At 41.6% G+C, this 19,285-nt stretch overlaps 1 protein-coding gene across 1 annotated transcript in view; it reads left to right on the top strand.

Moving 5' to 3' along the window:
• trrap (transformation/transcription domain-associated protein) overlaps nucleotides 1-19,285 on the top strand; it is an 81,624-nt gene that overhangs the window by 36,585 nt on the left and 25,754 nt on the right. Inside the window, exons 43-58 of the mRNA XM_071462115.1 lie at nucleotides 495-641; nucleotides 2,587-2,800; nucleotides 3,051-3,179; nucleotides 4,028-4,177; nucleotides 5,837-6,036; nucleotides 6,498-6,619; nucleotides 8,145-8,358; nucleotides 8,585-8,764; nucleotides 9,072-9,218; nucleotides 9,618-9,737; nucleotides 11,324-11,611; nucleotides 12,109-12,246; nucleotides 12,557-12,669; nucleotides 13,412-13,547; nucleotides 15,744-15,935; nucleotides 18,530-18,725. Coding sequence (XP_071318216.1) covers nucleotides 495-641; nucleotides 2,587-2,800; nucleotides 3,051-3,179; nucleotides 4,028-4,177; nucleotides 5,837-6,036; nucleotides 6,498-6,619; nucleotides 8,145-8,358; nucleotides 8,585-8,764; nucleotides 9,072-9,218; nucleotides 9,618-9,737; nucleotides 11,324-11,611; nucleotides 12,109-12,246; nucleotides 12,557-12,669; nucleotides 13,412-13,547; nucleotides 15,744-15,935; nucleotides 18,530-18,725 — 2,686 coding nt within the window. The remainder of the gene's footprint in view (nucleotides 1-494; nucleotides 642-2,586; nucleotides 2,801-3,050; nucleotides 3,180-4,027; nucleotides 4,178-5,836; nucleotides 6,037-6,497; nucleotides 6,620-8,144; nucleotides 8,359-8,584; nucleotides 8,765-9,071; nucleotides 9,219-9,617; nucleotides 9,738-11,323; nucleotides 11,612-12,108; nucleotides 12,247-12,556; nucleotides 12,670-13,411; nucleotides 13,548-15,743; nucleotides 15,936-18,529; nucleotides 18,726-19,285) is intronic.

Below are 19,285 nucleotides of genomic sequence, written 5' to 3' on the forward strand. Positions count from 1 at the left end.
CATTCTCACTGCTCATCCAACCATCTCTGTTGAATATAACTGGGTAGGATCACTCACAGCTCACAGAACAGCCTAAAGAAACATAATCTTTTCTTTGTATTCCACTTGATAACGGTGTATTGTGATACTAAATTGATCCCTGTGGAAAAATTGTATCTTTCCACTGGCCCCAGGGATTACCATCAACCCAAAGGACATCACACCTAGAGCTGATAGGGATTCATTGTTTTGTTCAAGGATGCTTATACAGGCTGGGTGCTTGTCATCATAAGGGCTTGAACTAGGCTTTCTTATTGAAGGACGGTCTCCTTCTTGGCTATACCACTGATGAAGTATAGCTGCGTGAATGAAATTACAATATGTGGTGAAAGGCCTCATCTCCTCTGTGATGTGATTTCTTACCTTATCAGGACACCATTGTGATATTGAAGATAAAGAACCATTGTCACTGATAAAGATAATGATACCAATCTTCCTCCTTCTCTTCTGTCTAGGTGAACGACAGCACCAATGTGGCTGGCTCTCCAGGGGAGCTGCTGTCCCGTCGCTGTGTGAGCCTGATGAAGACTGCCCTCAGGCCTGACATGTGGCCTCGCGCTGAGCTCAAGCTACAGTGGTTTGACAAGCTGCTTATGACAGTGGTAAGACGGCAATGCCTTCAGAATAGGCTGTCTTTATATTTCATATAGCCAGACGCATGCTTATGTTGGCAATGGTAAAGTTGGTCTGGAGCCCTGTGAACTGTCATTACTGCTGTGTTTCTGCACAGCTTTTGTCAGAGATCACTTGTCAGTCACTGTGTTCAGACTTGTCATGGCTTCTCCTTGGATTTCCTATTGATGAATATTAACTTTCTGAAAGTGTCTGGCTTATCTTTTTTTATTTAAAGATGAGGACTACTGCTGTTCTTCTGTGAAGTCTAAAAACAGTATTTGTTTATATGAGCATGTCAGAGATTATTCAAAGTTGCTTGTGAAAGTGAGTGACACAACAGTGTTTTTGGCAAACATGTTGAATAAAATTCAAAATATTTGGCCTTGTTGTTGTTACAGCTCAAAGCAATAAGCAGCAAACAGTAAAGGATAACTAATGTGTTTCTGCTGTTCGCCTTCCCAGACACTGCAGAAGTTTCCCTCTCCCTGCTTAAGCTCCTAGTATTTGCTCTAATGCCTCCAAGTCCTTTGTCTGTTATCAGTAATACATGAAGTAAGGCGCAAACTGCCATAATGACAAAATAATGACAGTGGTGAGATAACAGGAGTTTATCCGGGTTGGCCTGTGCCTACTCGTTCAACCCCTCAGTCTTCTTCATGCTAAACTCCTCATCCTTGCCTTCTGTATCGCCCCGCTGTGCGTCTTTGCATCTCTCCTCTACTTTCTCTGTGTCTCTCACCACCACCTCTTCCTCTCATCTCTTCTTTTCCTTTCAGCCTTTTATCACAGCCTCTCTTCTCTCATTTTATCTGCTGCTCCCCTCCTCTCTACTCGTCTCTCTGATCTGACTTGGTGCTACTGTTCAGATGAGGTTATCACCATGTGCCGGCTATTGTCACGTACTTCCCTTGTTCTCTATTGGGGATCTCTGCATCGGCCGTGCCTTTCTCTCTGCCTACACACATGCATGCGCACACACACACACACACACACACACACACACACACAGAAATGCACACGCCCAAACCCAATCACCCCCTCCAGATCCCATAGGGATAGTCTGACAAACAAGGCTTTCTGTAGGTCTTATGCAGATGCACATACACAGGCCCTTCTCCCTTGGGAGCATGCTCTACCTGCTCAGCCGTCTTACTCAGACTAATGAACAATGCTCTAAATCGGATTACCTTTTATCATCTCATTGTACTGCATGACAGTGATTAAGAGTCAGGGGGAGTGGCGTGAGAGGGCAAATTAGGAGGGGCAGAGGACATTCACACAAAACATTCACACAGTCACACACTCAGGCACATACATGCATTTCCCCTATCTGCATGGCTCCAGAGACAAGGTCCCAATCTGTTAATACAGTGCAAAAATCAATATTACCCTAATATCTACCAGCAGTCTTATCACAAGAGTCACCTTGTTCATTAGCCAAGATTAGTGCAATGGATCTGTCCCAGATTATCCTCTTGGCCCTGCCATTGTTGTAAACCTTGATTACAATTTAGACAAAATTACTACCTGATGTTGGCCATTGATCTTTGGTTTAGCAACTATCCCAATGCCTTGGTTCTTTTGTGTGAGAAATATTGATTTTTTTATTTGTCTGGAATTTGTATGGAATAAAAATGTGAAAGATTAGTGTACTGTGGGATCCAAAGTCTGAGACTACTTTGCCATTGGGAAAGTGTCTGATGAATTTGCACCATAGTTCTTCTTGCTTGGTTTTAGGATTGTACACTCATGGCTGAAAACATAAATCTGGATGTTTTGCTATATATGGGAACACATTTATTAAGAAGCCTAATAAGTGCTAAATATGTCTGTGTTTTGTAACAAATAATAAAAATGACACTTACATTATTGATGTACACACTCTTACTCAACTGACTGAACTGGTCTCTCTGTCCTCCTCTGTCTTCTCAGGAGCAACCAGCACAGGCCAACATCTCCAACATCTGCACTGGATTGGAGATCCTGTGCTTCCTGCTGACTGTGCTGCAGTCCCCAGCCATCCTGGCCCACTTCAAACCCCTCCAGCGGGGCATTGCTGCATGTATGACCTGTGGCAACACCAAAGTCCTAAGGGCTGTCCATTCCCTCCTTTCTCGCCTCATGAGCATCTTCCCCACTGAGCCTAGTAAGTTTCCAGTGTTTAATATCGAAATTTGAGTGAGCCAGAGCAGTTTTACTTAATACTGCATCTCTGAGTTGAAAATTGTCCACTCCCTGCTGTGTTCATTAAAGACTGCCAAAATATTTGGACCATTCTTCTGTTTGGTTTGGTTAATAGATGCTTCAATTCTTAAGCTTGTTTTTTGCCATGCCAAGCAAGACATTAGATTTTCAGCTGTTCATTGTTTGAAGCGAATGTTGCTTTCTGTCTCCAGGCACATCAACTGTGGCGTCTAAGTATGAGGAATTGGAGTGTCTGTATGCTGCTGTGGGCAAAGTCATCTACGAGGGACTTACCAACTATGAAAAAGCCACAAGTAACACTAACCCCACACAGCTCTTCGGTAAGACCTCCAGCATTTCATTGGTCCCTTCTTTCTTCTCATTAATCCCTTTCTACCCTCTTGTGCTCTGTTACACTCACTTTGTTGCTCATAAAGCCTGTATTTTTTTATTTTTCACACTCCCACTCTTTTTCCTACAAAACCGAGCTACCTCTCAGTCACTTTTAGCAATTAAGCCGGTGAGTGGGTCGTTAAAATGCAAGCCGATGGGCCCTGCTGCTCGGGCGAACATCTGGTCTGTTTAAACTGAGGCCACAGTCCAGCGGCTTGGGAAAGGTTATCTTGGGAAGAATTGCTGCTTTCGACCACCCTCCCTCTACAAACATTACTGTTATCCACCCAGGTGTCGTAGAGTATTTTTTTTAATGAAAAAAAATTTACATTAAAGCTTATTCTAAGGAGACTGCTACTGTTTTCAACAACTTTAAAACACATTATAGTAGCTTTCCAAATAAAGGACCAGATGGCTATTAGAGAGAAGTCTAAAGGCAAAACTATTTGATATGGTTTCCCAAAATAGCAGTTGTGGTCAATAGACACCGCTTGGTATCCTGCTGTCAAAAAGTGGTAGCACTGTTGTGGTGCATCCATCTGGCCAGGGGGTGACATTTTAACACTTGTTCCCATCCAGGGAGCAAAAAGAGACAGGGACATTACTCATGCCTATCCCTGCTTCTGTGATACACAGGAACTTTTGTTAGATTCCCTTAAAAATGAACACAAGCTGACGGCAGGCATTTGTGTCTGTTACCTTGTTCCACAGAGGTTAAGGATCTTGTCAAGATTATTGTATTTCCATTTTTTTCCCTCCATATATCTGCCTCCCATTCGCTTCATTTGTCCTCCAGGAACACTGATGATCCTGAAGTCAGCCTGCAGTTACAATGCCAGCTACATCGACCGCCTCATCTCTGTGTTCATGCGCTCACTACAGAAGATGGTGCGGGAACACCTGAGCCCCCAGCAGGCCACCCCAGGGGTCACCGAAACCAACACAGGTACATCCACAGACATGACTTAAGTAGATAGAAAGATACACACGTATAGTATATCACAACATAAAGAAAAAGCACATAAAAACATACGTGACAGAAGTTTAAGGAAGGGATGCACAGTATACATGTATCACTAATACCAACTACTTAAATATATTCTGACCTTTTCATAGAAATTAAGTAAACTACAACAATTTGTTTCATAATGAAGAGGGTCTAGTATTGGCTGGTTGACAATATGACTATACCCCAATAGCAGCAATTAAGTATAAAATTTAGACTCACTCAAGCATGAATTGAACAGCATGAACCCCAACACATGGAAACATTTTACTTCCCAATCACAGTAATTCCACAGTCAGTCTTGCCCTACTAACTGTATTTCTCCCAGTATCTGGCTCAAACACTTACCCCAGTTCTTGAGTTCAACTTGTGTTTCAGTTGAACGTGTCCTGCAGGGCTGCAGTTAAAACCTGCTCACATTATCAGGAAGGCCAGTGTGCGTACTTTCCCCAGCCCTGATCCAACAAGGGGCTGACTGTGTGTGAGCCTGGTTGCACACAGCGCACAAGTATACTCCAATCGTGACCTTCCTCAGGCTTCGTAAGAGCTCAGATATCCCATGTATCTTAGCAGGGCCTGGCTCCATACAAAGACCCTATCAAAAGTTCTATATCAATGTCCCCAGCTGTGCTCTCAATAGGTGTCATGGTCAGGGGAGATCCACTCTACAGATAGTCTGGTTTCACAGGGAATGTTCCTCAGCTCTGGTTCCCAGCCTGTATTGTATCCTAGCCACTCTCTGGATACAGCAAACAGATGGTCACCTTGTGCTGTTTTGCTCCGGGTTTGAAAAGGCAGACACTGTTTGATGAGGAAACACAACTTGCCTTGTATGTCTGCCAGCAAGGTTGAAGAGTTTCACAAGTTTAAGTCTTGTTGTTTAATAACTTCAGGTTTTTTTAGCTTTGTCATGACTGTTACAAAATTCATTAAAGTTTGATGTTCACTTTCTTCTCTGAGCTTGGGTATCACCAGGTTTATTGAAGTAGGCAGTACATAATTCCAGTTGTTACTTCAGACAGGAGGTAATAGTTGTACGATGCTATCTGTGCTTTAAATGGGCCCCTAATGACTATATCAGGAAACACAGACATTTACTCTCCACTAGGAGCAGTTACAGTCACCAAGACCAAAGGCTATCTGACCAGCAAGGCAGTTGCTTCTAAAGACTGTTTGTGTCTCCGTAATCTAATAATCTCAAGTGAAGTACTGTTTGTATTGAAACTGTTTAGTTGTATTTTGGCTGCTACCTGTTTTTTTAAAAAAAAAAAAAAAAATCACATAGCAAATGTTAAATTGTTGATGTGAGTGTAGATGTGTGCAGGGCCAGCTTGACTCTTGAGAAAACAGGACATGAGGCGAAACTTTATAGTCTGTTACAGCTCTTAGATTTAAAATAGCAATAAAAGAAGGAAAAAAAGAACAAAGCTGTTTTCTACATAGTGGTTGCTTACCTAGCTGATCTTGGAAACATGCTCAGATTATAAAAACATACACAAACTAAATTTATACAATAATTTATTCATAAATGTCAACAAATACTTCCTATTAGTATTCATACTAAAATTGCTAACATTGTGGCTCTCTTTGTGCTTACAGTGACCAGTGAGCTGGTAATGCTGAGTCTTGACCTGGTGAAGACTCGATTGTCCGTTATGAGCATGGAAATGAGGAAAAACTTCATCCAGGTCATCCTCACTTCGCTGATTGAGAAGTCACCTGACCCCAAAATCCTCCGTGCTGTCGTCAAGATCGTGGAAGAGTGGGTGAAAAACAATTCGCCCATGGCTGCCAACCAGGTAGGAAGGAAGCCTTTTCGCAGTGAGTGTTAGACCCTGAAACAACATTAAGTTCTACAAATATAATGTGTGCAAATAAAAATGTGTGATTCTGTAGATTACTGCATTATTTCTTTGATAATGGTGGGTGTGAATTTAAAAACTGAATCAGTAGTGTACATTTTAAAATGTGTGAAACCTTTCGACAAACAACAAGCAAAGCATATTTTCTAAATCCAGTCAGGGTAACATTAGCATAATATCCACAGAGACATCTTTGGTCTCTATTTTTCTTTTAAGCTGAAGAATGAGAGCACACACTACAGGGCTGGGGTGGACAAAGATGCATTAATAAGAAAATAAACAAAGGGATTATCTCTCCTTTTCATTTTTTTCCTTCTCTTCCTGCTGTCTCTCTCTCTTTATTTTCATAATATCTTCTCCCTTTATCTCTCTTTTCAAATCGACGTTCTTCCTTTCAGATGCCGAACCTACGTGAGAAGTCCATCTTGCTAGTGAAGATGATGACCTACATAGAGAAGCGTTTCCCTGATGAACTTGAGTTAAATGCCCAGTTCCTGGACCTCGTTAATTACGTCTACAGGTAATTACTGCCATTCATCACATGGCCAAATGGCCATGCCGCTAAAGCCATGCCGCGGTTGCATCCATCTTCACAGGAGGGATGAAGGTCGGGAGGTTGAGATGGGGAAAGACATGGGAGGTTGGATCAAGGAGCAGCAGAAAATGGAGATGAGGAGGAGGGGGGTTTGAAGCATGAGCAGTGAGCCATTCAACTTTTTTTTTTTAAAGATAAAAGTTTGGATAGTGAAAGATAGATCATGAAAGATAGATGGAAATGCTTAGGATCAGTTGGGGGTACGTGGAAGCAAGAGAATGAGTTAATAGAAATTGTTGCTGTATATATTAAAAAAAAAAAAAAAAAAAAAAGGGTGGAGAAGAGGAAGTTGGTACTGTGCAGAAGGGGTGAGGTAGTGATAGAGATAGATACTGCGTCTGGGTCTTTCACAGGGCTACAGTAGTGTCAGGACTCAGCCAACTCATGACAGGACACCCAGCAGGTGGGGGCCAGAGGGGAGAGACTGTCCTCATGCCTGCTATTCATCAACCCACGGTTCTCTTTGTCTTTCTGTCTTACACACATACACATTTAATCAGCCAAATGTACCCTGTATCCCTCCACCCCATCTGCTCTTCATGTCATAAGGTTTAAAACAAGCAGTAAAGCCATGATGGACAGCAAGTAATCATAATGAAATGATAAAGCAGCTGTTCCAGAACAACGTGTGATTAAGAGAGTAGCACAAATAGGGGCAGTGTGCAGCTGGTGTAGCCTTGTCTTTGTTGTCGCTTTTATCCCACCTTCTCTCTCTCCTTCTGTTATGTGAATCATACCCATGAGGCGCATTCAGTGCAGCAGGATGATGTAGAAATGATGACATTTGTTATTTAAGTGTTTAATGCGTGGCTGTTAGTGCTTTACTATCAGTGCACTATCCACATCAAAGAGATTTAATTTCACCCAATATTCAGTGTTAACTGCCATCTCCTCACATTTCAGCGATCCTCAGCATGGCCAGATATGGCTGTCCAAAATCCTGGGACTGTGCATTTGAATGTTTCTATGAAATTACCTTTTGTGCTTGCAATACGTTTCTAAGTGTACCTGCCCACCTTCTTTATAAATAACTCCTTAAACCAAATAAATATTGGTTAGATTGTATTGTTTTTAGTTAGGAGTATATGGCTGCAATTACACAGAAATACCAGGACAAAATTAGTTGCCAATGTTTTGTTTGGATTGTTTTGGAACAGTTAATCAAGTAATCAGACAAATCCTTCCAATATTTTGTAAAAATGTGATAATGAAGAAAAAAAACCTATGCATTCTTGTTTTGTTAGATATTGTGACTTGTTTTTCACAGTTGTCTCACTGTAGTTTTCAGCATCAGTGCCGTGACTTCTTTCTGCAGAGGTTCAAAGTGCATTAAATGTTTTATCATCAACAAAATGTCTGTATTCTGCTTTCATGAATCATGGAAGTAGAACGGGTAAGAGCCAGCATGCAGGCTCTGTTAAATAAATGTTTTGTCCCTCATATTATTCAGGGATGAGAGCCTTTCAGGAAGTGATATCACATCCAAGTTAGAGCCAGCGTTCCTCTCAGGGCTTCGGTGCACTCAGCCACTGATCAGAGCCAAGTTCTTTGAGGTGTTTGATGCCTCCATGAAGCGGCGTGTCTATGAGAGGCTGCTCTACATCTGCTGCTCTCAGAACTGGGAGGCCATGGGCAGCCACTTCTGGATCAAACAGTGCATAGAGGTAAACAGAGTGCTGTCTCTGATCTTTCAGCAGGCCTTTAAGCCTTTTATCCAGCAATAAAAAGAATGTGTTGTTGACTCATAGAATAAATCTTTCTTTTGTTTAGGCCTTTTTTTTTTTTTTTTTTAGTTTCAGCAGCCTCTTGTCTTGCTCATCATTTGTCATGTCAGTTGATCTTCGTGTGTGTGTGTGTGTGTGTGTGTGTGTGTGTGTGTGTGTGTGTTAGCTGCTGCTGGCAGTGTGTGAACGAAACACCATCATCGGCACCAGCTGCCAGGGATCCATGCTGCCGTCTATCACTAACGTCATCAACCTGGCTGACAGCCATGACCGTGCCGCCTTTGCCATGGCAACGCATGTCAAGCAGGAGCCACGAGAGAGGGAGAACAGTGAGACCAAGGAAGAGGTGGGACACAGAAACAGACACACACTCATACCACAATGCATCAAGAGACATGCTCTTCCACACTAATTATCGCATTATCCCATTAGGAGTGTGTTACATACTGTGATCCTGAAAGAAGATTAAAGCTTTGCTTCTTTGTCTGTCTGTAAAATCAGTCTCAGCTCTCATCCCTCAGTCATTACCTAGAGGCTGTTGGTGGTTTACGTCAATTCCCTTTTCAAAACAGTGCTGTCCAACATGAAGACTAAATGTCAAAGCTCTCTCAAAGGACTGTTGTTTTCCTCTCCTTTCTTGTCGTCCCTGACAGGATGTGGAAATAGACATAGAGTTAGCACCAGGTGACCAGACTGCCCTCCCCAAGACTAAGGAGCAGGCTGAGAGAGACACAGGCAACCAACTGCACATGCTTACCAACCGCCATGACAAGTTCCTTGACTCACTGCGGGAAGTCAAGGTAAGGTTGGTCGTCATCGAAGCAGCATGTACGCTGGCCTTCAGTTCAGAGCGTACTGAGGGGTTGATTAAAGTGACTGTATTTTGATGAGGCTGGAGGCAATGATGTGTCTAACCATTATGTGGGGATTTTTAAAATTCTCTCTCTTACTCAGTGGTAACTACTGCCATTACAAGAGACTGCAACATTTGAAATATTGAATTTTCCTCTGCAGAAGTTTTTCATGAATCAGAACCCTGCTGATTTTTATTCTAGCTATAAAATCAAGAACTGATTTTGATCTGGAACATCAGTCAAATACAATTAACCTCCCACTAGAACAATTAAGAATCAGTACTCTTAAGTCCTGAGGACAGAGATTGCTCTCAGCAGCTGTCATTTTTCTCTGGTCTATGTTAGACGGGGGCACTTCTGAATGCTTTGGTCCAGCTTTGTCACATCTCCACACCACTGGCTGAGAGGACCTGGGTTCAGCTCTTCCCTCGCCTCTGGAAGATCCTTTCTGACAGGCAGCAGCATGTGAGTATAACTTACTGGCCTCCATTTAGTTGCAACCACAGCCTGTGGTAACTTCAGTTGTATATACAGTCATGTTTTAGTGTTGTTCCTTTGTCAACATGATGTCCATCCAACTTTGCGGGGAAGGATTGCAATTCCATTTTACAAAGTTACTGGCAAAACCTTTGCCAAAATGTGTCCCTTGGTTGAAAAATCCCCCAAATCATTTTTCATAATATTAATCATAAACACAGACGTGCACTTATCTCTACTCTTCTCCCCAAGTATTTTTGACTTGCACAATGTTTATTTTAAAACGATCCTTTACATACCCATCTACGCCCTGTCTATCCTTTCATGTATCTTAACAATGACATTAACAAGCAGACAGTAACTCTGAGCTCTGCTTTCCCATTTCTGTCTCAAAACGTGCACTTCCACTTAATGAGGACAGGTTCATTCATGCTAAATACGGAAATGAGAAAGCTGAGGGAGGAAAGCTGTAATGAGTTTAATGAACGAGATGCATATTAGAGTATTTTGAGACTCGTTGAAAGACCTTGATTTGAAGTGATTGAGCTCTTAAACATCTGAAAGATGCAGTGAGTAGGAAGATGGCTTCAAAATAATGATATTTTCCTCCCGTGACAGACATTAAATGACAAATATGTCATGAGTTCATTCTAATGCTTGCCTCAGCTCTGCATTTCATGTCACCATTACACCACATCAATTTATGGTTAAAATAGAGTGATAACTAGTGCGCAGGCTTCATATCTCTGGGCTGATAATTTTATGGGAATGATGGAAAAGTGTATTTTTTCATAGGAAGGAATTTGACATATTGGCCTTCTCCATCACCAGCCTAATTAAACTGACCATCAAAGCATTAATTATTCCATGCTGTCAACAGGCAGTGAAAATTATATTCATTACCAATACATAATTTATTTCTGAGTGTGTGTCAGTCATGATTATTGGAGCACTAACCCATGGTCACGCTCAAAGTCTGTTCTGTCCAACTGTGGGTGTTCAAAGAGGCTCTGATTGCATAATGTAGCTGTTAGCAGTTCAAACAGGAAAATTATGCTTTTTTCACAATTTATTTCATTGCCTTAAATAAAAGTAAAGTGCTAAATAGGTTGAATAAATTGAAAGTAAAACAGGAAAGCAAGGCATCTGAGTAGAACTGGTAAAAATGGGCAAAGTGGTTTAAGTCGAATTTGCAATATAAATATTTTATAGTGTTTTTTACCTACACATATAAGTGTGTGTGTGTGTGTGTGTGTGTGTGTGTGTGTATATTTGTTTATTCAAAAACACATGTTGTTCATCTCCACAGGAAATTAATGGATTTGTAGTGACTTGTTGATCATGTTTGGAATGATCAACAGGAACACCGCATAATTTTTACCTGTCTTCCTTTTTTCTCTTTTCTCTGTCTTCTCTCTTTTTTTCTCTCTTCTCTCTGTTACTGGAAAAGGGCATCATGTTGCATGGCATACATGAAACAGAATACCTTTATCAATATGCTATATCAGTGCACTGCCTCACAAGTGAAACTGGTTAGTTGATGAACTCTCTCTCTCTCTCTTCCCCCCCTCCAGGCTTTGTCAGGAGAAATGAGTCCATTCCTGTGCAGTGGCAGCCACCAGGCCCAGCGGGACTGCCAGCCCAGTGCCCTGAACTGCTTTGTGGAGGCCATGTCCCAGTGTGTGCCTCCTATTCCCATTCGCCCCTGTGTGCTGAAGTACTTGGGCAAGACACACAACCTCTGGCTACGCTCCACTCTAATGCTGGAGCAGCAGGCCTTTGAAAAGGGCCTCAGCCTACACAGCAAACCCAAGCAGAGCACAGAGTTCTACGAGCAGGAGAGCATCACACCGCCTCAGCAGGTAATGTATTTTTTTATGCATTTGTCTTGATGGGTTAACCTAGAAACTGACTCTGCCATGGTCGCATCTTATTCTATTAGCTCCTTTAGGCATTGTTACTGCACATGGATTTTGGTAGGTGAAACTGGCCTGCTACATTGGATTAAATTTAATTACTCAGGCCATAATCATTTCTGATATCAAGCATTTTACTGAAGTCCAATATCAGCCCAATACTGTAACTCACTACCTCTACCATTTTGCACATACATCAATTGCTTGGCGGTTGTTAACATTAAGATTAATAGAGTTTATTATATTACTAGCCCTTAATATTCTTTTTATTCATCATCCTTTTCCACTGTGGATCGTCTGGAGATATAATTTTACCTGTGTCTGTTACATCTTCATGTTTAAATCTGCCTCTTATCCTGTTTGAACTAGATTCATTAACAAAGCTGCTCAATCAATTCAGTTTCCTCACTGCAGATTTTCCAATTTATTCTACTTCTCTACAGGAGATTTTGGACTCCCTAGCAGAGCTTTACTCTCTGCTCCAAGAAGAGGACATGTGGGCTGGTCTGTGGCAGAAGAGGTGCAAATTTCCTGAGACAGCCACTGCCATTGCCTACGAGCAGCATGGCTTCTTTGAACAGGTTAGAGAAAGTTTGGGGAAAACCATGGAGCACTATAAAATTTATATACAATCTCACTTAACATACACTTCAACCTCTGAAAATAAATACCTTCATGAGGCTGTTTGTTCACCTTCAGGGTCATTTTGCAGCCTGTAGTTTGGCTTGATGTTAAATTGTAATGAATGTTTGTTTGTATTATTTAGTACTCTGCATTTATATCAGTGACGGTAGACTTAATATTACAACAAGTTGCATCATGAAGGCATGTTGCACTCATAATCATTTTATTTTCCTAAAAAACTAGTACTAAAACTTTGTGTCCACTCAGGCCCAGGAAAGCTACGAGAAAGCGATGGAGAAAGCTAGAAAAGAGCACGAGAGGAGCAATGTCTCCTCTGCCATCTTCCCTGAGTACCAGCTCTGGGAGGACCACTGGATACGGTAAGATTCCCAGAACAGAAAAGATGCTGTTATCCCTGAGGGCAGTCCGTCTTACACATCAAGTGAGAGCCATCAGAGCACAAAACCACAGTGGATTTTAACTTTAATACCTTCATATATATACACACTGTGCACTATTGATTGTACAAACCTAACATTTATTCCTTTCATTCCATGAATTGTACAGCAGGGCATCCAGAGATCCAAATATTTGAAGAATATAATGAACAAATTGAATTTATGCATGATGTGTATATTTTTTCTAAGCCAGTCCATGTCACCTTTATTTGTACAGGCCTGTAATATAATTTTGTTCGTATACGGAGGTGGCATAGGCTCTATTGCTGGGACAATATGTCTCTGTCAGCAGGGAAATCTGCATCAAATCCATTTCTTTATCCATTTATATCTAAATGAAATGGCTTCTCGACAACTTGCCTCAGTGTATGTTGCAAATCATTCATAAAATTAAAAGGACACATAAACTGTATGGATGAGACTTAGAAAACCCCAGGGGGCCTTTGCAAATGTGGAAAACTCAGAAGGCGTTTTAAAAAAGTCAAAATGATAAACTGAAGTTTTAGTTAGGCAAACCTCCCACAGTGGTGGCTTCAAGTGACGCACAATGAATTGAACTAATAAAAAAGATGCATTTTATCACGAAAATCTTTTCGCTGTAGCTCATTTTAAAACATGATTTAAAGTCGCCTAAACTTTTCATCTCCCTTGTCCTCATGTGCAGCTGTTCTAAGGAGCTGAACCAGTGGGAACCGCTGACAGAATACGGCCAATCCAAAGGCCACTCAAACCCTTATCTTGTGCTCGAGTGTGCTTGGAGGGTTTCCAACTGGGCTGCTATGAAGGAGGCTCTGGTACAGGTGAGGAATGCACAGTCACCTTTTAGAAATGTATGCACATATGGATTTCTGCGCACACAAGCACACTTTCATACACACATGTGCTCTCACGATCTCCCAAAAGGTGCAGTAACCCCTAACCACAAGTTCTCACTAACACAATCACAGACACACTGGAGCCTGTAGGTTTGAACCCAGTGAACCAAAGACTCCACTGTGCTTTTTTCCACATTTTATTTCTGGTTTCTGATACACGAGTGTGTAATAAGCCCAGGCCTCATGTCAGTGTGAAGTATAGTAACTTGATATTGGTCCCGTCCAGCCCCCCCACAGCCCCACACCCCTGGGGAGAATGAGAGAGCTGGCCGTAAAGCTGTGGAAATGCAGTTCAGCTGTTTGGTTCGTTAATTTATTGGCCTCGCGTTTCCTAAAACAAAGTGTAGACGGGTGGCGAGTGCGTGATAGTGCCGGACATATAACAAATACTCCTGCTTTGCTCTTTCAAGGAGACTTGGAACCAATCCATTGAGCCGCTCTGTCCTAAGGTGACACCTAATTAAATTGTCTGGATGGCAGCACCAACTCTGCTATATCCCCTCCTCCTTGTTTCATTCCTTCCTTCCTCTGTGTACTAATTTCTCTTTCTTTTGTCTCTCACTTCCCCACCTTCTTTTCTTAACGTGGTCTACTTTTTGTTAGTTCTACCCTCACAACTCCCACTTTCACCTCCATCTCTTCATCCCTCGCTCCATAGCTCTGGTTCTAGCAGCTAATATTTACGACAGCTGCGCGTGTGAATAATTACCCTGGCATCTGCTGCAGGGTGATTTGTTTTATGGTGGAGGAGAGGAGTAGGACTCTCAGTTACCTGCCTGCCCGAAGCTCACCAGCTCAGAGGCGAAGTCCAAATATCCCTGCTTTCAATTACAGCTGGCTCTTGATAAGGGCGGCCCTGTCTCCGGGATATTCATCAAGCGTCACCCCTGATAAGTGCGCTTTGACCGATCACTGTAATTTTCTCCAACATTGGAAGAGCTTACACAAATACACAACTATGCTTTCTTACTCTCGTGCCCTTTTCACTCGCCCTCCTTTTGGTCTCTTCTTATTCTGTCTTTCAGTCGCTCACTCATAAACACACAACAGCGAACCACAGATCTGACGCACCAGGCTTCCCAGGGCTATTGTTTGTTTCATGTTAATGCACCCAGCATTTTAATCAATAGCAGGGCCTTTTCCTCTTCTCCGCCTCTGTGTCAGACTCATCAGGTTGACTTGTCATTAGTGCAAAGGTCCTGCTGAAACCATTTGGAAAATGAATTGGTATTGTTTTGTATTTGTCCAAGTGCTAAATTATGCAAAGAAAGTGTTATAGGGCTGCACTCACATCGCTGTGAAGTGTGTGCGCCGTTCTGCTTGATATCGTAGAGACAAACACTCACAGAAAAACAGCATACAACAAACTGAGTGTCTGTATCTAGAGCATACTTGGTTTTGGCTGCCACTAACAGACTGTCTGTCAATAAGTCAGTCAGCTGTTCTCAGAATTACACATTTTCAGTGTCCTGCTCAGGAGCCACGACACACCCAAGTGTTATGTTGTATGCAAAAATGCACAGTCAGTCAACAAGGACACTATAGAGAACCTCAGAAATTATATTATTATTGTTTGTGTGTGTGTGTGTGTATATATATATAATTACCTGTAATAATATTCTTCTTATTCTTATTATCTTTAAACAAGATTTGTTGAGGACATAGGCAACTTCCTCAGCACAGCATTGTATCCTGTAGTGCAATCAGTGTGGATTTACCAGGATAACTGGTGCAGTCACAAGTAAAGCTTTGATTTGGTTTTGGCGATGGCAGATTGAGTATTAAAAAGACTGATGAAAAAATAACAAACAAACTGTATAAATACATTTATTTAATTCAGATGAACAATTTCCAAAAGCAGCGTTCTTCCTGTGACCTTGATATGAGGCAGTGATACACAATCTACAGCCATTGGGAAACTCAGCCTCCCGACCATGGTCTCATCTTGTTTATTGTAGTTACCTACTATGCTTTTAGAAGAACAAATATTAATCATATATTGTTTCTTTTTTTCTTTTTTTTTTTTTTAGTAAATGATACCTCAGTTTTTGTAGCCACATTCTTTTGCTACTCTAAATTTGTGTTTAGATTTAGAAATTCATTTTCTGTGTGAATGTCTAGGTGGAGCTGAGCTGTCCCAAGGAGATGGCGTGGAAAGTGAACATGCACCGTGGCTACCTGGCCATTTGCCACCCGGAGGAGCAGCAGCTCAACTTCATAGAGCGGCTGGTGGAGATGGCCTCCAGCCTGGCCATCCGGGAGTGGAGGAGGTTGCCTCACATCGTTTCCCACGTGCACACTCCACTGCTTCAGGTCAGTATACAAAATGATGAGTTTTTCTGTCGCAAGGCTCAGTTTAGAGTGACATGGCAGTCAGAGAACCAGGAAGAGTAGAGAAGGTAAGTCATTTTATTGTGATAAGTACTTGAAGAGATGCACGTGAAGAGATCATCCATAGCCCTGAGACATTGCGTTGTTGAGTAACACCGATAACAGCCTCTATCTCCCTCTCTCACTCCATTTTATAAAATTGAGATAGACGATTAAAAAAAATCAAAAAACCTTTAAGCCTCTTTGATTCCGCTACAAGAGATTACAATAGACAGGGGCAAAGATGAAAAAGGAGAATAAGAAAATAAGGGATAAGGCGATGGAAATTGAAAAAGGTGGAGAGTGAACAGAATGGGAGGACATGGGGAGAAAGAGAGAGGGACGAAGAGGAGGGAAGAAAGGGAGTTAGTTGAGAATGGCTATAATTACTTCCCTGCCATCAGATACCATTTGATTAAATACCTGCAGCAGAATTACATTTACATGATGAATGGGACGGTCTGAATGAAGGTTAGAAATGGGCCATCAGCTGATATTAACAGATAATTGTGAAAAATATTGTATTGCCTAATTTATTTTGTTTTGGGAGATTTGATTTCGGAGCGGGGGGGTTAAGTCTTCAGCAAAGCTCTGATTCACTACATTTATCTTTTCAAAATGGGTATTTGAATTGGGTGACTACGCTCTTTGTTATTTTGTGTGTGTGTGTGTGTGTGTGTCTGTATATTTTGGTGTGCGTATGCTCGCATATGTGCAGTCCAATTATTTACCCTAGCCGAGAGAAAACAAGCTATTTATTCCTCTACCCAGCCAAGCGGCCTGTTGTAAATCTCCATTCCGAACTCTATATCTCACATTCACAACTCCATGAGCCTTGGAGAATGAGAAGCCCAGACTGCGCAAATACAGTAGGGTTCAAATACCATTTGAATCAACTATCATCAAATCCCGGCTGTCAGCACTAATTGACGATCAATGGATTATCAGCCACGCTATCGATTATGAGGGTTGGCATTAATATTGACTGATGAGTAGTTATAATGGAATGATTGATTATATGTTCACAAAGCGGCTTTGGGCCAATCAATGAGGTTTTTTTTTTTTTTCATGGAATGAGATAGAAGCCCTCCCTCATCATTTTCACATTTTCCCATCTCCTTGTCTCCTTTTGTGCCATATTACAGGTATTGAAGCAATTTAGGAAATCATAATGCCAAAATAATTTTATTTTGGTGGCATAAAAAAAAAAAACAAAAAAAAAAACACCTGGACTTTATTTCTAATGCCAAAAAAAGTGTGTTTTTGTTCATTTGTGCTATTTGAAGCCCGAAATGTCAACTATTAATCATTCAGTCAAATTGTCTGAAAAGAGGAAATACAAATCAAATTGTGCCAACAGTTTACAATAATGTGTGTGCTGATGTGCTAATTTTCTGCTAGACGCTTCGAGAAGGCATTGCTTTTATCCACGGCTGTGAATGTAGATCCTCAGCTCTAGCTGCCCTCAGAAGTAAATTCATTTGCTCGCTTTGATCCCCCTCATTTTGGAGGCTTTCAGTCCCTGGGTTTGTTGAGTATGAGGCTTAAGCTGGTGACCTAGAAGAGGGCAGCCCCAGCATTGTCTTCTTTCTTCACATCTGTCAATACCCATCCAGTAACAGTCCTTTTTTTCTGATTATTTAACTCTCTACCTTTTACTTTATCCTTTGCTTTTTACTGTCTTAGTATTGTTTACCTTACAATGTGACACAATCTTCTTTTTTTTTTTTTACTCACACAGCAGCTTCACACTCTCTGTCTTAACATCCCTTTCTTCTTGTTCCTTCCATCTATATCACCACATCTGCTTACACCATCTTTCCATCTCTTCACTAAACCCTGATCTCCAAACAACCCATCTTCCACATATCCATCTCGTATTCTACCAATGTTATCACCTCATCATCTTACTCTTTTTCTTATCATCCTCCCATACCTTTCTTTTCATTAGATTCATCTAGATATTTTAGGGTGTTCTGCTTTAATGTGCTGTATGCTAAACATCGCAGAAAACAAGACTTAATGGGAGAGAGATGAGGCACAAGACTTAAAAAAAAAAAATATGAACAAACACCAAAGCAAGCAAATCTTAAAACTGTGTTTGGATCTAAAGCATTAAAATAACACAAAAAGAAAGAGATTTCTTCAACTTGAAATAAGTGACCAGTCAATGATGGGGCAGCAGATGGACACAATGTGTGTAAAGCAGTGCAAAGCAAGCAGGAAATTTGGCTAGGAGCATACGTTTGTTTAGATGTGCAGACAAAATATTAACAAGATTAAGTGCAGCTGGTATACGGTGTGGACCAAAGCTTTGAAGTAGACTGTAGAGCAGGCCTGGGAACACAAATGTTTAGCTGTAAACAAAAAAGTTAGCCATTGCAAGCATGAGAAGCATTTGCCATTTGTTTTGGCTCCTGATCTGCCATCTGGCATCCACCATCAAAAGTTTAAAGTTATGGGGAAAGAGTCGAGTGTGGTCAAGATACTCAAGATATTGTATGAAAGCCCAGACATTACTTATGATTTCTCTGTAGGCGGCACAGCAGATAATTGAGCTGCAAGAAGCAGCCCAAATAAATGCAGGGCTTCAGCCAGCTAACCTGGGCCGCAACACCAGCCTCCATGACATGAAGACAGTGGTGAAAACCTGGAGGAACCGACTGCCCATTGTTTCTGATGACCTGTCCCACTGGAGCAGCATCTTCATGTGGCGCCAGCACCACTACCAAGGTAGGACACATGCACTGACTGACCCATCTATGTTTGAAACACGTATTTCTGTTTACTTGCGTGACTTTTTACAATTTGTAGGTGTGTTACAGGGTGCCGCTCTCATGCAGACATACCCTCATTTTGGTGCTTAGGTTTACTACAAAGGGGTCCTCTTTAAAAGGCCACAAAGTGAAGAACCACCTCAGGGTCTCCGTACATTTTCAAATGTCAGCTTGTTAAAGCACTCTCTCTTACTGCAGGACATAACACACACATATTTACCTTGCTCAGTGCTCAGCTCTCTCCCGCGGTCACTTTGAAACCATTCAGAGGGGCAGCCACTGCAAAATGTGATGTGTCAAGCAACTTGAGCTCCAACTTTCACTGTGAGGAGCTGAAATAATAGCGCTGGTTCTGCAGCACCATGCCAATAAAATCCACTTCATTTATACATGACAGCCTTCAAACGTATGTTAAAGTGAAATATAATATTCTTGATGAAATTCATCGCCATGGCCCATTTATTGTTCAATACATTGAGTGTCCCCAGTGCCCTCTGTGTTATGACAGCAGAGCTT

The sequence above is a fragment of the Trachinotus anak genome, unplaced genomic scaffold (genome assembly GCF_046630095.1).
Source record: "Trachinotus anak isolate AG129_WGS33_773 ecotype Australia unplaced genomic scaffold, CSIRO_AGI_Tana_v1 ptg000025l, whole genome shotgun sequence".
NCBI classification, from domain to species: domain Eukaryota; kingdom Metazoa; phylum Chordata; class Actinopteri; order Carangiformes; family Carangidae; genus Trachinotus; species Trachinotus anak.